Source organism: Phycodurus eques, chromosome 12, assembly GCF_024500275.1.
Source record: "Phycodurus eques isolate BA_2022a chromosome 12, UOR_Pequ_1.1, whole genome shotgun sequence".
NCBI classification, from domain to species: Eukaryota; Metazoa; Chordata; class Actinopteri; order Syngnathiformes; family Syngnathidae; genus Phycodurus; species Phycodurus eques.
Genome location: NC_084536.1, coordinates 2,960,503 through 2,979,934, shown reverse-complemented (window position 1 = coordinate 2,979,934; position 19,432 = coordinate 2,960,503). Strand labels below are relative to the sequence as shown.

At 44.1% G+C, this 19,432-nt stretch overlaps 1 protein-coding gene across 1 annotated transcript in view; it reads right to left on the bottom strand.

Moving 5' to 3' along the window:
* The window catches only part of il1rapl1a (interleukin 1 receptor accessory protein-like 1a), a 188,068-nt gene that overhangs the window by 86,102 nt on the left and 82,534 nt on the right, over positions 1-19,432 (bottom strand). Inside the window, exons 3-4 of the mRNA XM_061692438.1 lie at positions 8,786-9,071; positions 1,472-1,658 (exon numbers count right to left, since the gene is read on the bottom strand). Coding sequence (XP_061548422.1) covers positions 1,472-1,658; positions 8,786-9,071 — 473 coding nt within the window. The remainder of the gene's footprint in view (positions 1-1,471; positions 1,659-8,785; positions 9,072-19,432) is intronic.

Genomic DNA, 19,432 nt, shown 5'->3' with positions numbered 1-19,432 from the left:
GCTCGGGCCGCGACGCGGATGGCTCCGTGGATTCCATTTCTCCGTTGCTCCCGGCATTCTTAGAATTCAATCACGGTGGCCCCGCAGTGGTCCAAATAACTCCACTTTCCCGCGCTCACTGTCATTACCTGGAACGTAATTGAATTCTGGAAAAACCTAGAGGTCGCTGCTGTCCGGCTAATCTACTGCTGATCTGCCTGCTGATCCTTAGTCTGGCCTGAACCCTTCACCGGGGTGTTCTACGCTGTCCGGACCCGGCAGAGGCGAGGACTCGGGGAAAGAAGTGAGCAGGCGCATCCTGAGATGAGGAACCACGGGCTTACAACCACCTTTGTAGGACACCCACCTTTTGTGTTCTTTCCCTCGTTTACTGCCTTCAAAGTGCGCCGTGATACATCACGATGATTTGCTTCCATTCATAATCTGCTTAACTGATCTGGAAAGTCATTTTCGAACACATTGTTAAAGACAAATTAGACGAAGCCAAAGCGATTCATCTTTGAGAACCCTCCTGATTGCTCCTCCCAAAAACACACCAGCGCTGGATTGGCCTTAAAGTAAGCATATTAAGCATATTTTCGACAATTTAGAAAAGTTCCCAAGTGTGTTAAGAACAAAATACCCCAAGGATCAAGAATTATAGGAAACTTTACATACCCTATTTATTGTCTCTCTGAAAGTAGCCCAGGTTCTCCGTCTCAGGCAAGTGAGCCACTGTATACCGCAACCCTTATTGTGCTGAGCCGATCAGCAAGTCTGGCTTTTGTTACAGTATATCAAGATGACCAGGGGGCGGAGCCTGACCGTTGGCTTCTACTCACGGGAGCGGAGCATAAACAACGAGCGCCCGTGAAGACAATCAAGGAATTGTCAGCAATTTAGAAATATGCTCCCACGGCCCGGTTTGTATACTGTACATGTAGTATGTACTCCATCCATCCATTTTCTACCGCTTATCCGAGGTCGGGTCGCGGGGGCAGTAGCTTTAGCAAGGACGCCCAGACTTCCCTCTCCCCAGCCACCTCATCCAGCTCTTCCGGGGAGATCCCGAGGTGTTCCCGGGCCAGCCGAAGGACGTAGTCTCTCCGGCGTGTCCTGGGTCGTCCCCGGGGTCTCCTCCCGGTGGGACGTGCCCTGAACACCTCACCGGGGAGGCGTCCGGGAGAATCAGATTCCCCAGCCACCTCGTCTGGCTCCTCTCGATGTGGAGGAGCAGCGGCTCTACTCTGAGCCCGTCCCGGATGACCGAGCTTCTCACCCTATCTCTAAGGGAGAGCCCGGACACCCTGCGGAGGAAACTCATTTCGGCCGCTTGTCTCCGGGATGTCGTTCGTTCGGTCACGACCCACAGCTCGTGACCATAAGTAGTATTTACTGCTTATCAGAAAGCACCACAGAGACTGTTTGTATGCAAACCATTAAAAAGTCAAGTTTCCATTATGTGTCCTCTTTAAATGTCAACCTCACTCACCTTGTACCAGGTAATGTCTGGCTCTTTGCCAGGCTCAACGTAGTCGTCGATGTCGGGGCACAGAATGTCTTTGCTCTTGCTGAGCTCGGCCTTCTCCATCCGCCGCATGTTGGAGTTGTAGCACATGTTGGTGTCGTTCTCTGCCACCGTTAACGACATGGACACCTTCATGCAGTAAGTGGCGTTCCTGCGCATGAGAGAGAGAGAAAAAAAAAACAATCACAAAAAAGTCCCTTGGTTGCACATTTGGTGTTCTTAAACAATGCTGCCTTATTATGGATTGTTGATTTAAAAAAAAAAAAATTTTATGCATATCATCCTACACATACACTAAGCTCAAGCGGCAAACTGAGCGTATCCCAGTTGAACTAAGACAAGAAGCAATGTAAAGCCTGGACATAGCCACTCACATTGACACCAATGGACAAGATTTTCATTTACACGCACATTTCTGATGCTGAAACTAGGTAGGTAGCAAGATACGGTGGGTGGGTGGATGGGTGGATGGGTGGATGGGTGGATGGATGGATGGATAGATGGATGGATGGCTAGATGGATAGATAGATAGATAGATAGATAGATAGATAGATAGATAGATAGATAGATAGATAGATAGATAGTTAGATAGATAGATAGATAGTAGAACGTACTGCTCCCTACAGGACATATATGTTTGGCCTTGACGGGGGTCAGTGCTCTCGTCTGTAAAATTCGTTGCATTAATTTTCATCTGCCTCTGCTCGGCCCCTCCCGCCGCTTCACGACGTTTGTGACTTTAGCAGTAACGACGTATTCAGCATCTCGAGTGAGTCAATAACTCACACTCGTGACCAATATAGGATTTACGGAGGAGGGATTGGAGTTGTCGGGAGGTGGTCAGCCGGGCACGGTAATGCTAATAAGCAAGGAGACTAACCCTCGGGCATCCGAACAGGAAGGACGAGAACGGACAGGCCGAAACCGCCCCCGCTTCCTCGTCTCCTAGCAACCATCAACACACTTAAGCTGAGATGAACATTAGCTGGAGGAGCTCCCCGTCACCGTCGCCCGCTGTCGCTCTCTCTCTGCTATTTTAATATCGAATTCCTCATCTTCATCGCCGCCATTATCTGAGCCATTACATAGCATGTCCGCTCCATCAACGAGACCGTGCAACCAAAATATATAAACATGCACTCAAAAGCACGAGGGCACCTTGGGTTGCCATAACAACCTGGCTGCAGGGATTTGCTGCCATTCATTCACCAAAGCGTTAATAAGGTCAAGCAGTAATGTGGCGCCGGGCATCGCTTATTGCGCTGCGTCGCGCAAAAACTCGCCGGTCCAGGACGCACAAACACGTCTCGTCTTGTGTGCGAGTTGAAAATGTCAGCATGAGTGTAAAAGCAAAACTTTTTTTGCACTACACACGACTTGTAAAAGTCACGCTGATAACGCTGCACTATTTGCATACTGTTGTTGAGTACTACTGACCACTTACTGTATGTGTTCGAGAACTCGCCGCACCATTTGCACAATCGTCACTTTAAATTGCTTGAGGACTCTGCATCATTCACACAACGCTAGTGGTACACTTTCCTTGCTTAAGGACTCCCCATACTAAATGTATATATGTGTATGTATAAATGTATATTTTTTCATAGTAGCGGCTCCAGCTGCCACAGACAAATTCCGTGCGCGTCTTGTAACATACTTGGCCTATAAAGCTGATTCTGAAAAAACGTGTGCTTTTGTTCTGTGTCCCTGTTCTGTTTAAACAGCAGCGAGACAACGCGCCTGGCGATTATCGGCCTTCCGAGGCGGTATCTCGGAAGGAAGGGTGCCTGTGGGACTCTCGCTCACATTTTATTTCTCCCTGCTGTCTAGAGTGTTGTCGCACATCAAATCAAATCATTTGATTGTGGGAGGCCGTGTCGTTCAAAAGCGCACGCGCTTGCGCCAATATCTCATTGGTTTTGAAAAAGGCGAGGGTAAAATACATGACCCCATTGCCTCAAAAATGGTTCGCTCCAAACCGTAGGCATTTTCTAGCCCATTTTTAGGGTGGCCAAGTGGCTCTATAAGGACTCCCAGCACCACTACACCTCTAATCCTGCAATCGCCCACTTAAAATTTTGCAGCTTCGCTGAGTCAAAGAGGTCAGAATGTGAACTTTTCGCATGATAAATACATGAACACAGAAGACGGAGATGTCCAGCACTGCAACTTGACGGCAAGTAACAAGGCAACTTGTATGGCTACATGCTGATTTTTGGGGGTTTCACCACCGCTCATACTTTTGTGTTGTCGCCGACATTGTTACCACAGCAACCCGTGCAAATGGCTCAGTACTTCCGACTAAAAGGCCTATTGTCTTTTCCCAGCACGACTGTGTTCGAGGGCACAGAGCAACATCCGGTAAAGGACGCTCGGATGAGTTTGGTGCGGAAGAACTAGAGTGGAAACTCCTTTGGGAGTCACAAAAGCTCTTCTCCATGAACGCAAGCAAAATCCGATGGACAAAATCTTGTAGAAAGTCTTAATTTGCCGAAACTTGCGTTCATGCGGTGTCCGGCATTGCGTCACTTTGCCCGGCCGGAGCGATTCTGGTCATTCTCTAGGAGAGGTCTTTTTATTCCATTTCATTACATTACATTTCAGGCTCGCCAGATGCCCCCATTCACTGCAAATGACAAGGCTTTCATACGATCTACTCAGGTTATGGAAGCAATAAGGGAGACACCTCTTTCATATAAACACTTTTGACCCCCTGCAGCTATAAAACACGCACGCGGGCGCACACACAGACAGTATATGCAGCGCGCGTGAAAGACAAACGTAAAAAGCGGCGGCAGGAGAATGGCTGCCAGGAATGAGTTTAAAAAAAAAAATCAAAAGAAGAAGAATCTTCCACAAAAGCAGACCTCAATAAGCAGACTGCCATCTGGATCCAGACTCGTTTCAAAACGAACCCAGACGTAGCGTTTCATTTTTTTGGACCAATGCGTGTAATTTTACCTGCAAAATGTTGGCGGAGTTTACAGTCCTCTTTTCTCAGCTTTACAGTCGTAAATACGCGCAAACGGATCGATTGCTTGCATTGTATAACTCCTCACAGCCAATCAAAGCGAGCGAGTGGGTGGAAAGCAAGCAAGTGGTGTGGAAACAAGTCCAAGGAAGACAATTCACTGGAAACACAATGTTGTGTGTTAAAGCTATTTAGTTGTGAATATCAGTTGACATTGTTTATACCCAATTTATAAATATTTACTATACCACACTGGGTTATTAAGAGGTTTACTGTATTTTCCTTTTTCTGGCAATTTATGCCTTGTTCAAAACCTTTATTGTCAACTCAGTGAAAATCAACAATGCACCAACATACTGTACTGTAGTCGGAATGCTAAATAATCGTATTTTGTAGAATGCAATGCGTCTTTTCCAGCAACACGGTGTTCGAGTGGTTAGCACATCTGCCTTACGGTCGAGAGGTTCAAGGTTTGAATCTCGTTTCGGGCCCTTGCGTGTAGAGACGCACGTTTGCCCCGTTTGTTTTTTTTTGGTTCACCGAAGACTTTAAATTGTCCTTCTCAAGGTTTCGTCTTTTCTCCCTGACGGGGTTCTGAGTTTGACGGGGTTCTGAGGGGGGGATTAGATCAGGGGATGTTGTCAATATTTGTCAAATGTGGGCCTGTGAAGCTCTTTGATACTATTTTGTGATATACACTTGACTTGGATGACTAAATGTGCTGGTGTATGCAACCCCAAGCCAAGGAATATATAAAGTCATGTATTGTTTGGTGACCTACATTTGCATATGCAGCCAACCATCTACCTTGCTAAGCAAGGCAGAGATGATCAAAAATAATCACTGAGGTCCACCGGGAGCAGACAGATGTACTGGTTAAACCGCCACACAAACGCAGTGACATTGCGAAAGGGCGCTGCAATGACGGACAGCCAGAGGTCGACTTGCTGTTCAACGTGTCACCTATGTCGCACTCGACGCGCGCGGTGTGAGGCCATTCTCCACGTGTTAATTAGCAACCCTTGGCAGAGACATATGGAATCCAGCAAAAGACATGACAGACTCAATGCTAGGATTATCATAAAATAGTACGCGTGTGTGTGTGCGTGCGTGCGTGCGTGCGTGCGTGTGTGTGTGTGTGTGTGTGTGTGTGTGGTTGAATGATTGACTGATTCCAATCGCTGTTGCACCTAATAAGAGAGGCGAGGGGAGGGAAGCGAAGAGAGGAAGCCACCTTCACACAATGTCACCTCTTTGCTCGATTCCCAACCTGCAATTTGTTCGTTCCAATTTCAAAACTATTTGCACCATAGAAGACCGTAACACCAAGGGGTCCTCGGCTGACAGTGGTCCGGAAATAACGATGTTTTAAGGTTACAAACTGCGCACAATAAACCAGTTCGCCCAGCGGCCGAAGAATGCATTGTCATGCGGCACAGGAGAGAATTCTTTCATTGTTTATAATCATGGCCTAGAAGTACTTTTCCAATGAATATTTCCTGTAATTATGACATTTCAAGGTTACAAATGGCGACAGCGGACTAGCTCGCTCAGCGGCGTGAGAATACATTGTCGCGTGGCACAAGAAGGTCATTTAACTTACCATTGCGAATCAAAGATGCAACAGAATGTCGCCACATACGTAACGCTGTGCCGTTTGCTATTGTGTAACGTTATATCATGTATTTAGGTTTCGGTTATCGGAAGCTTTCCGCCGATAACGCTGATCTGTGCATCCGACAAGACCGCGGCTCTGTTAGCGTTGACGTGATAGCGCTTCCGCACGAAAATGGCGGACGGGCGCTCACGCCGCGATCAATTGGTGAGTGGAAAAGAAATGTTGGAGGAAAGACACATTTTGCAGCTCACAACAAAAAAATAAAAATGACTTTCTTGTGTAATTTCCCAGTGGGTGGGTGGGCAGGCACTCCAGAGACTCATCTCCACAAAATGTCCCCTTTACCATTCATAACGGTATAAAAATAAGTTGCTGCGATGTAATAAAACAACACACAGTGGAGCATCCAAAGTGGAACACTATGAAAGTGCAAAAATTCGAAGTTCGATTCAAGTTTTCAACCCAAAACAAATGTGTCACCACAAAAAAAGAGAGGAAAAGAGATATGTCAGTAACTGTCACCAGACTTTAGCTCAGTGAGCGTCTAAAAACATGTGAAATGAAACAACCAAAATCTTTTGTTATCTATTTCTGAACGTGTCTTTGAGCCAATCTGATGAACATAATGAGCGCCCCACCCCCACACCGCCTTTCTCCGCCCACCTGTGACATCATCAGCCAGTCTGAAACGCTATCATGCAGAAGCATTAGTATGCGGAAACCCCAACAGCCCCCGTGCGCACAAAGCCGCCACTGCTATCACGGCAAAGCCGAAAGGTAAGCAGAGCTGCATTGAGTTGTGGTGAATGCACGTAGGGTTAATTCCATTATTCTTCATTATTATTATAATTTTTTTAAACATGAACTGCTTTAATTTGCTCAAAGAATGCATCCTATATTTCAATTAAAGGTAGATTGCAATTTTTAAAAACTTATATATGTTAAAACTATCTGTATCACCTGACAGTAGAATATTATTAAAATTATCTTCTGAAAATGTATCGCTCTTTGGCCCCATATTACGCCTCTAATTTAATTATAATTATTATTTTAAGACCTGTCCCGAGCCTATCAGAGACTGTAGAGACAGAAGGCGTGACCGAAGAGATGCCAATCATTTGTGTGCGCACACACACGTGGGCACAGCAGCGCGTACGACACGCCAGTCTCGCTGTCTGTACACCCACATGCTCCCGCAGACTTTTTTATTTGGCCACGATTCCCCTCCCCCCCCCCAGTTAGCAATAAAAGTTCAAAAGAAGGAATTGGATTGAACCCGAGACAAAACAAGGGTAAACATATGTAACGTGCGGGTCACGGTAGGAAGGTGGCGTGGCTTGAATGAGAGATGCGAGGGCTAGCAGCTAGCATACGCTACACTGACTGGAAATCATTTCCTGACTGTTCAGTTTTTCATTAACAGCGGTTAATTTCTTACAGCGAAAAAGTTTGACACATGAAGTCCACCTGCCTCGGTTTTCTTGTTGATAAATTCTGCATGGAGGTACGCAATAGAGCACGACGACAGGAGCGTTCAGGCCGGAATGCCCGGGTCACAAGTGCGACTCAAAGGCTTACACTCGGACACAAAAGGCAATGGATTGCAGCTCAAGGGAAAATCTCTCGCATTGTGCCGTCCGAAAAGTCCAAAAAAAAAAAAAAAAAAAAAAATCCCCGTGGCTCCAAGGCGCGTTAAGAAACCCGGGGCACTTTCTTACACCAGACTTAGAGCGCTAACTTTTAAGAACTGTCAAATATTACAAAGAAAAACCACGCTCGGTTGTTGGGCAAAACTGCGAGAGCATCGGTCACGTGTTCTCGCTCACACAGAAACACTTAAGCGAGCGCACTTCAAGCCTCTCTGGCTCCTTAAGAGGCCTTTAACCCAGTTTATTAAAAACTCCGCCAAATGAAGAGCTGCAATGAGCCAATTATTGAAGGATGTTATCTGACGCAAAGGTTAATAAGTTACCGCGACACTACTCTGCATCTCAATCTTGAACCACTCGCAACTCCAGTCGAGTGCGCTTTGTACACGACTAACTGCCACAATATTAGGTACGTCTGCCCAGCGTAACGAGGGTCGCTGTAGAAAGCCTTTGCGCAGGAAATCATGCTCTCTTCTGATTATTACTTTCGTATTATCGTTGATCATTAGTTTGTGTGAATTAAGTTATTGTAAAATAAATAAAACATTTCTCAAATAAATTAAAACAAACATTTGTATACAGACGGTTAACATTTTTTTTAAAAATCAATTTGAATAAATTATTGGTTATTTAATTGTAATTAAAAAAATAAATAAATGCAATGAATTTAAATGTAATTCGAAATATGACTTTTCATATTTTACATCCACTTTTTAATTTTTGTTTTTGTTTACCTCATCTACAAATGAGGCATCGTCGCCAGAGTGAGACACTTACAAATATCAAATTATTCCCAAGTTAACCACTTAAGTCAACTGTACAGGGCGGCCTAGGTTGACGACGGAATTCCGTTCCTATAGCAACGATGCAATATAAATTGGAACTTAAAGTTGGAACGCACCATCGTCTATCCCTAAACTTCGCTAACGTGGTTGCAAAGTCATAATTCCAATAAATGCTTGCATGAACTGAGCGTGCCTCGTATGTGGAAAACCCTTTTTATGAGTTTACCCATCATCCACAAATTGTCGCCGTCGTACCGTAACACGCATGAGTAGAGTCCGACGTCCTGAGGGTCGGCGGGTCTGAACCAGATGGCGTCCTCCTCCTTGCTCATGCGGACGCCGTCGAAGGAGATGGGCTCCTCGAAGTCGCTGTGGCCCAGGCCCGAACTGCGGTACCACATGAGGCTGAGGCCCACGCTCTGAGCCTGGCTGTAGTTGGCGCGGATGTAGCCGTAGAACAGGGCGCACTTTAGCCGCACCGGCTCGCCATGCAGCACCTGGTACTTCAGGTAGTCCACCGACCAGTCTGTGCAGCCATCCACTGTGAGCAAACCAGACAGAAACGTTTATCAGCACAACACACTTCACATTGCCGGTCCACCTATCCGTTACCGATGCCGTCGGTCCGACGCATTTCTTAGTGCTCAGAGGGCAAAAAAAAAACTCCCAGGCCGACTCTGCCCCCTTTACAGATGTAAAAAGGGTCTTTACACGGCGACTGAAGGCCAGCCACCTTGAAATAATAAACCTTAATGAAGTCTATATTTCACACTGGGTTTCAAACCGCTAAATATGATGATTGTAAATTTATTGCACACTTTTACATCAGTGTACACGAGAATTCAATTAGGTACCGAGAACAATTTTATTCCCAATGCAGCCGTAGGCAGATGCCTCAGTTTCTAGTTTCTAGGATGAATAATCGCATATTTCCTTCCATTACACCTGCTCCCCTTAAGTTAGCGCGGTAAAAGTTTCAATCAGAAATTCAAGAATAATGTACTAAATTGAAAGCGCAAGATACAAAAGATATTTTCGAGAATTGAAGTCCCTAGCATCTGTAAGCTACATTTTTGGGTGACTCAAAAAAAAAAAAGAAGTACGGTAGTGATGTGGCTTTTCATCTAAAGTTGACACAACGGTGGAACTGCGTCATAAACCGGATTCAAACGGGCTACAGAAGCGCTAACGAGGTATGTTGCTAACTGCCGGCTGCAATAAAGGTCTGAGTATAAGTGAGAGTTTTATTATGATCAATATTTAATATGATCTGACGGGTGTTTCATAAGTGCAATCATTATTCATCATATATTTTGCAAAAGGCATATTAATAAAACTATATCAGTCCATATAACAAATTAGCATTTGCGGAAGGCACTGGTGCTCGTGTGCGCCATGTTGGCCTCTGCAGGCAACACTCCTGCAATATTCAAATGCAAAAACTGTCGTTGCATCCGGCAGCCCGCTGCAAAACGCACCATAAATGATGTCAGACTCTTCAGTGCAAGGCAAGATATTTAACCAGGAATACGCATCAAGCTCATAAAAAAGGTAAGGCAACGTGCCTTGACTTCATGACGCAAGTTTGCCCTAACCTGGTCAGAGAGTTGCTGAACACGGTTAACCTTAAATTACCTTGAATGTAAGGTTTTTTTTTTTTTTTTGTAAACTCTGAAACTGGGGGAACTGACCAATTAGTCAGTCATGGAAATGTACTCAAATGACCATCCTGATGTAAAATACTGTAACTTCGACAGAATCAAACAATTAGCTGCGGTTTCACTCATACTGCATCATGTGTGGTTGAGATGATTCTATGTTACAAATTGCATTCAGGAACGGGAAGCACAGCGCTATGCAAATCCCTCCCCATACCCAAGCTAGCTATGGGCCGCTATCAGTTTTGTGTGCAGCAGGTGCACTGCATATTTGGGAGTACGCGACATTGTAAGAGACAGTGAGTGGTTGCTGCTGGTGATGGTGGGGTGAGATAAAGCCATAAGAACCCCGACTGGGAGTGATACGTAGTCTCGCAGGAACGGCGATGATTGTAATTAATACTCTTAATTAGCGGGGAAGTCACACATGCATGCATTCCCTATATGAATAGTTGTCGGCCTAATTACAGCTGCTAATTACGAGTGAGCTCGGTCACAAAAAAAAAAAAAAAAAAGTGCGCTTAGGTGGGAATGCGATAGAAACACAAAGCATCATCACTGCGCAATGTGTGTAACTTGGCCTAATTATCGCCGCTAATAATGAGGACAAGACCCCTCCAGTGTACTTACAAGCAGGAGCATGTGTTCAATTCAAACTGCAGAAACAGAGTTGAGATAGCAGTATAAGCAGTAGATTGTCATCGAAATAGTTATTGATTGATTTTGTAAAAAGGTTCGAAAAAGAAATCAATGCTTCAGTCCATAGGCAACATCACTAGCCTAATTTACACGGAGCCTAATATTCGAATTAGAATTGGTTTAGAAATCCAAACTGGATTAAAAAAAAAAATGCACTTCAATCAGAGTAAACCAGATGAAAACAAATGGAATTTCATTCCGTTTCACTGGCGGAGAATATTCCTTTCCCAAAAATCGATCAAAAGTTATTTTTTGTTCTGGAAATGGTGACACAGAAATGAGTCAGGCTGCAATGATCACGGGATGATGAGATCGGCATCGATCACCTCGCACTTGAACCTGGCTCTCCAATCGGCATATTTTCAAATCAGAATGAAAAAAAATGTAAACCCGGCTATCGATTGGTTGTTTAATAAACTCAATAACTTGGATACAACTGGCAATGAATCCTGAAAACCAGGAGATAGGCTGAATCTTCTTGTCTGGGATCTGCAAGTAAAACCTACGCTGTCATTGGATGTAATCTTGCTATTAATGCACCCATCGGTTGGTCAATCAAGACACATAAGAACCGACGCCATCTTCTGCAGGAATCTCAGTCACTATTCATACATTCATCGATCAATGTCAATTATTCCGTACGAGTACTTGATATTACCTTTAACTGCTGCCTCCAGAGTCACTGGATGACTTTTCAGTCAATGCAATCGTTAGAAAAGCACTCCTGAACTGTTCCTTGATTGTGTGTACAAGTCATTCGAGTATCGGAAATTCTTACGTTTTGTAAGTAACACCACTTTGAATTTAGGGCTGGGACAAAAATCTTGATATCGCAATGTATTGATATGCAGATAATCTGCACTCAATACTGTTTCTGTCCGATGTCCAAATACTGTATGTGTCCACTCGTATATATTTTTGTGTTATTAGTATTTTTTTTTGGAAGTTTTTCATTCTTCCCTTAAAATTAGATATCACTATCAATTGATCTCAGCAGCTGTTTTTCTTCAAAACTATCGATGATGGCTAAATCACCATATTGTAATATCGTTAGAAAAAATTTCCAGCTACCATTGTGCAAGTCAATAAAAGTTCATTGCTGCCCCTATTAGAAACATGGTTAAAAAGATGGTTTCCTTGTAAATGAGAAACACTATCGTACAGTGTGAAGCGTTTTTGGAGCCTTAGGTGACACCGTACTTGAAATTGGTGTCGGGAAGTGAGGCATCCCCGAAACAATTTCGCCGCCCGCTGTGACTGCCGCCTTGCCGCTCGACTGCTCGGAAATGATTTATGCAGACGAACCTCACAAATATTCAGTGTGTTCGACTGGTCAAACTCAAATGCATAAGATTAGGTATTGCACACACTGGGGCCCCATGCGGAGGACCTCCCACTGGGGCTTGTCATAAGTGGAGGCCTTCTGTGTGATCGTGTGTACTGTAGATATTTAGAAAAATATTTGAAAATCAAAATGGCTTGATCAACTCAATTAGAGTCTGACATTTCCCACATCGCCACGCTGGGCTTGAAAATCAATGTTTCCCACTGGAGGCACACTGCAGTCACAAGCACAAACACGCACACACACACACACACACACACACACCAACTGGCGCACAAGATCCTGCTGCACCTCTGGGACGTCACACTTTTTACATCGATTGTGCTCGGCCACTCCTACACGAACCCAAACTGTGAGGCAGGCTTTCATACGCGCATGTTGTGGAGCGCCCGTCACTGCAGCATCCGAGACTGCAGCTCTTTTTTTTTTTTTTTTTTAAACTAGCTTTTCTGTAGTTCACGCACCACCAATGTTACACAACATGTACTGTAGGTGCGTGCAGCGGAGTTGTGAAACTCCTCGGATATGTGTGCACCTCGGAGCGTTATTACAGTGCGTTTTCGACACAAATGTGACAGTAAGCACAGAGACGGCAGCTTGAATAAATGAACCCACATGCATGCATAAACACACAATGACGGAATTTGCGTGTCACTTGAGTTAAGGTCCAGGCATTCCCCTTTGGAAAAGGCTCGGTCCAAGATTTTCAAACCATCCGTCACTGTTCGTGCAGTCTTCGGTTGGTCTTGTTGCGTTTTATGTGTACAGCATGTGGAAAACATGATACTGTGTTGACCTAATGACAAATGTGCACAATTTAGATAATATCGCTTCATATGACAAACTAGATGAGTGATTGTGCCATAAAAAAAGTCCAAAATGTAAAGAGGCAAAAGTTCAAAAGTCAATGCTCTTTTATGTGTTGAAAAGTGTAGATCTGAATGTAAACTTTTCGAAATCTCAGACAAACTAATAGAATGTACCACAAGGTCGAATAATTGGTCGTTTCTGTTTCTTTCTCTTCCAACCTTCTTTCACGATCTCGGAATATAAAAACGTTATCCTGTCTTTGGCTGACATCTCACACGCTGTTCGAGTATAATGAGCTGCTGTAGGCCATCCAAATATGAAAACTGACTATGATACTTTACCCAGCACCCTTTAAAGTGTCTTCATTTTTGAAATCCCAGATACGGTCACCGTAGCCAACTCATCAGTTCCTCCGTAATTAAAATAATCCCACTATCTTTTCATTCAAAGCCTCGTATCACCCTAAATTACTCCTCTCGCTCTAAGCCTCATCACTACCTGCTCCTCTAATGAAGTGTAATTATCAGATTTTGGGCAGGCAGCAGAGTTCTCGCAGTTCGCAAAGATAGTCGGGAATCTATACTGATAAGAACTCTTAATAACGATCCGTCACGTTGGCTTTCTCTTCTCCTCGGTATACGTCCACATACACACATCCGTCCGTCTCCACGCGTCCGAGGACAACGCATTCCGAGTGGCGGCCGAACAATCGGGTTTGCGCACTGGCGAAGAGCCTTGAGGTAAGCGCCGAACTGACAGTAAACGGTTGGCCTGTACAACTCAAAGTCTGAGACGAACGAAACAGAAAAGAGCAAAAAAAAACAAAAACAAAAGCAAACATCAACTGCCATCGCGCAGCAAATCAACCCTCTTCGAACTGTGCTCGCCAATCAACCGCGGACAGCTGAAAGCGCTGCTTGTGCTCACAGCTGGTCTTAAAATACGCCTCTATCAGATTCCCCGCCTTCACATCCAAATAAACCCAAATAAAAATCCAAATAAACATGACATAAGGCAGTAATGCACTTCCAGAATGGGACGCCGAGGTTGTGTTTTACAAAGCAATTTGGCACTGAGCGTTGCTGGACAAGGAGTGTGACAAATCTATCATTTGGAAATAATTCTAAAGTTATATAGTTATAAGTAAAACAAGAGCACCTCTGCCAAGGCTTAAACTGATTAAACTGAAATTAATGACTGCACGTCAATGATCCAATTAGCTAAAAGGAGGTCATGTTTTCTTTCTGGATCCACAGGAGCAAAATGCCCGAGTCAGTGTCATAGCCAATGTCAGGTTTCATACTAGTCGACAAACATGGACATCTGCACACTCATTGGTGAGTCCTGTAAACCGGTCGACGAACCATGTCCAGCCTTCTTGCATGAGATCTAGATGGAGAAGCTCCAAACTGTCATTGACTGTCATCGGATTAAAGGTTCAACTCTATTGTTATTGGCTAACATCTCACTCACTGTTCATTCAAAGGTTGACATCACGTTATTAAATACAGAGAATTTCCTCGGTAAGGGATTGCCCTCTAATGATGATAGCTTGCACAGGGACAGCACTCATGTTTCTCCAAAAGCGTCCAGTCCTAACGTAGAATGGTTCTCAGCATTTAGTAGCGTCTCCAACTAAGTTCTTCTGAGATCTTGTTAAACTGAATGAGTTGAAGCAGCTGATGCCAAACAGCTAAAACGACGCAATGCTCTGCCCAAGCTAATGCTAAGCTCCAGTATACCCGTCGCGCTTTGCCGTTTCAAAGCCTGCTTATATTGCTCACGACAATCAAATCCTTATTGTCATCCATAAAGCTCATAAACAGGGAGGTGGGGGGCATCTCAGATCAATTCATGTAAATACTTCCCATGATCATCGCCATGGCGATTGAGTCAGCTCCAATAGATGAGTCAGGAAAGAAAGTGGAGTTGGAGCCTGGGGTCTCTTTGAAATGAAATTTGCAGCAGGATTCAAGTTTGATGGTGATAATAACCATGTAAGAACACATTGGCCTGATAAGGGTTTGTTTCATTCAGCTCTGCTGTCTGGGAGCCACATGAACGCATCCTGTTACTGTTCTGTTGCCGGTCCATTAGATTAGCCTTGATAGGAACTGGCATGGCCTGTACAAACATTACGATCACACTTACACTATTAGAGAGGCTTGATTATGTTAATGCATCCAGTCACTAAAATAGTTCCATTTCCCCATTCAAACAATACATTTAAACGCACAACAGAGTCCAATCCCAACTAGAGCTGCACGATATTGGGGGGAAAAAAATGACATTGCGATATTTCTTTAAATCCGCGCTATAGTATATCGCGATGTGAAATCATACAGATCAGTGTTGGGAAACTTCATTTTCTATGCAAACTAGTTCAAAGTTCGGTTCGTCGTGCCAAAAATGAACTCGTCCAGTTCATAGGTCGTAATTCAACATTTTGAACTAAGTTCACCGTTCCCAAAACAAAGTAGTCCGTAGTTCATGTCGCTGATGGGCTATTACCCTCAAAATTCTGGCATTTCATTTCCCCATTGTTGCCACCCATTTCATCCACACTCGTAGCCAGCTGCAGTTTTCACCCTACAATCTCAAAAACACGAGGAAGAACGTTTTTTTTTTAAATGGGAAATTAAAACAAAAACATGACTTTTGTCCTTAATTGTGCAAGCAAAAACACACAATACAGTATGACAGGAACGGTGGTAAAAAGACATGGATAACTTTGTATTCCTTGCAGCTCTGGCTTACGACATGAACAAAATATTGGATCGATTACAAAACAAAATACATTTCACATCATGACAGTGTGATCATACAGAGCTTTGTGACGATTGCGCACACGTACGTCGCGATGTCGATGCTCAAACCAAATATCGTGCAGCCCTAATAATCCCAGCCGACAGTTTCAGGAAACGCACACTCTGTTCCAGAAGTCATAAAAAAAAATGAACTCCGCTGTGTTTTTCAAATTTTCTTTGTCTTTTTTACATTTTGCCGGTGATGCCAGAACAGAAGGGTACCAGTGATGGCAAAGAGGTCAAATGCGATGATAACCATAGAACAGGACATGGAGCTCATTGCGACAAGGAAAGCAGGACAAAGCTTTCTATCCACGGTTGTACTATCCACTATTACACATGTATGACAGTTGAGAATGTTAACGCATTGCCTGTACTGTTACTAAAGGTATGCCTTGACTCTCGAAATGATGATTCAAATTTCCATTCGTTTTATTGGATTTTCTTTATTTTTATTTTATTGAATTAAAGGTCAAACGGCATTTCTGACAGGACTGTGTTCGACCTTGTAGTTTGGACTCTATTGATAGTAATTTGTGTGGAATATCCCTGCGTTCTTCCTCATTGTCTTTGCGATAACTCTGGCTAAGTTTATGTCCTTTTTAATCTTTCCCGTCTGTGTTGCGCCGCTCCAAATCTCTCCGTCTCCGAGCCGTCCTCGCACTGATGGCTCGCCACTGCTCATTTAAATGCAAATGCGGACCAAACACTGATAATTTTTAGACGTGGGAAAGATTTACCCTCTCGTCGGTTTTCCGTCACTCACTTTGTAATTTTCCGGTCCTATTCAGTGAGTACAAATGAACCAATTCGCTTTGTCAAGATCATATCGGATGGAGAGAGAAGAAGAAGAAAAAAATCACCTGCAAAATCAATGTTATGTGCAAGTTTTCTGCAGTATTCCATGCAAGGTCAGTTGAGAGATTAGTGTGATTCAAATTCCATGCTGAAAGACTTACAGGCAAAGATATTCCACAGTTCTCTTTCGCTCATTCCTTCTTTGTCTTTGAATGTAGAAACTCTATTCCGTCGTACCATCATTGCACAGAGCGTCCATGCGGCCCTTGGTCTGTCTACATGTCACTCATAAAAAGATGTACTTGTACAGCTTTGCATTAAAACAAAGGGAAAAATGTTTTTTATTTTTTTTAATTTTATTTTTTTATAAAAAGTATGTTCGAATTTTACTGGTCCGGCCCGCTTGACATCAAATTCGGCTGTTTGTTGCCCCTGAACTACAATGAGTTCCCCTGCTTTATATCGTCATTGGTTGGCATCTCACTCTGTTTATCTGCGTTACACTTTTGGCCCGCAAGTCATTTATGCAGCTCTACGACACAATAACTGGCCTTTTGTGCAGGATTTTACACAAAACAATTGGCAGCGCCACTTGAATTGGAGCTTAATTGTGCAGAATAAAATTCGGCGTACAATTAGAGCTTGTGAGAGTAAACAGACACAAGCCGGGAGAAGGAGACAACCTTTGACGAAATGTGATGTGACGGCTGCATATGCAAATGAAACAAGCGGCGTGTCTTCCAGGCCTTCTGCCATGCAGCTACCCACCGACACCAGCTGAGCAAAGCCAATGCCAGACTGCTGGGGGGCAGCCTTTGGTGCCGCACTGGCATTTGGCCGCTTGCTGCTGATTACTCAATGAAGAATCCAATAATTCTACCTTTTTCCCTGGTTGGGTAGATCCACATTTGTAGGCAGTTGCAGCGCATTTTCCTGCCCACGGCACAAGAGGCCGTGAATCATCTATTCTGAGAAAAAAAGCAACTGCACAACGGACAAAGGTATCGTATTAAAAAAAAAAAAAAAAAAAAAAAAGAACAAATAAGTGGAATACATGAGGGCAATTAGCATTGCTTTTCCACTTCGGGACAAAACTGCAATCAGTACGCAGCATTGAACCTATTAGCTAACAGTAACAATGGAGGAGAAGAAGGGTCTCATGTTTTTGTTTCTTGGCAGATAAGGAGAAGTGTTTTTTTGGTTTAGCCAAGAGGAGGCCGAGGACCGAAACAAAACGGACCGTGGAATATAAGACTGCCGCATGCAGAGGTGAGGCATAGCAGTCTGGTAAACCGAAGTTAGCAATATTGCCGTTCGTTCATTAGCAATGCATATAGCATACTTTTGTCATTTCTAGCCTCAAATGTTACAAGAACTCAGCAGCGGTTTACGACTCGCTGGCAATAAAACCTCGGACCTTGCTTTGTCAACGCAAAAGTGTCAGTTGCAAATAAATAAATACATCGGAAATACTTGTGACAGACAAAGCATGAATCCAATCACATGACTTTGTTTCTCGTCATTTTCTATCGTTCTCATCGGTTAAAACGCAGTGACGCGTCACAAATGAAAGCAATGAAATAGCATGAATGGCTAATAACGGCGAGACACATGATTACTGCCTTTAAGCATGAGCTCCGTAAACAGACCGCGGATGCACTTGGTGCCACTGTATGATTGCATGCTGATCTGCTGACATCCGCTCGTCACTGTAAACAAATTGAATCACAGCCTCTATGTCTGGTGCAGTGTGCGTCGGATCTCTTTTGTCCCCGACCACCCACCCACCCACCCAGACCTTATTTGTAGCGAGCGCACTGCAAATTGCGCTGTAATGCATTAAAGCACAAAGCTTGCCACCTGAGAACCACAAAGACGGATATAGACAACAACAGGGAAATGAAGCTAATATAATTTCTGGTATTTGCATACATATTGGCAAGACTATGACTTGAAGGGCAACTTTAAGCTCAGAGAAATAAAGCTGGGGGAAAAAAATAGGCCTACCTGCAACTGTGGGATTTACTTCAAGAGCAACATTAAAACAGGTCACGGTGCCATTTATTAAAACTCAAACAAAACCAAAAAAAAACAAAAAACCTTGGGCTGAAGGTGACGCTAGCTTCCGGGGTGAATTTATTGCCCTTGACCAAGTTCAGCCCAGCTCACTCAGATCCTTTTAATAACTCTGCAATTGACTTCAAATTAACCAGAACCCGTTATAGAACAGAAATTTCCCCTGTTGTGTGCGAAAAGGGTGTCAGTGAGACATTAGCTTTTTGACTTACCTCCCTCTCTATTCCCATTTCTCATTCTTGCTGCCTTTCTGCTTCCCATAAAATGGCTCTTTTTAAAGAGAACATAAAGCTTGTCAGGATTTGGGCAGCTGGTGAAAGTCATTTGAGGCCCAAATTGATGCGCTCTGGACTCTCAATAGTATCGCCCCAATGGCGGGGGCACGATAAAGGCGCCGTTATCTCGGCGGGGTGAAAGTTGGGAAATGAGCAACGGGCGTCGGCGGCAGCTGCTGTAGGGTCGTGCACAGGTCTGTTTTTACAGATCAGGCTCCGAACTCACCCGCCGATATTCAATACTGCAAGCCGCACATTTGTACCGTATCAAGCACATCCATCCATTCTCAACAAAGCTTATCCAGGTTAGGGTCGCAGGGCGCCGGAGTTTATCCCGGCTGACTTTGGGCAAAAGGCGGAACTACACCCTGAACTGGTCGCAGGGCACAGATAGACACGGAAAATCATTTGCACTCACATTCACAGCGTCACTG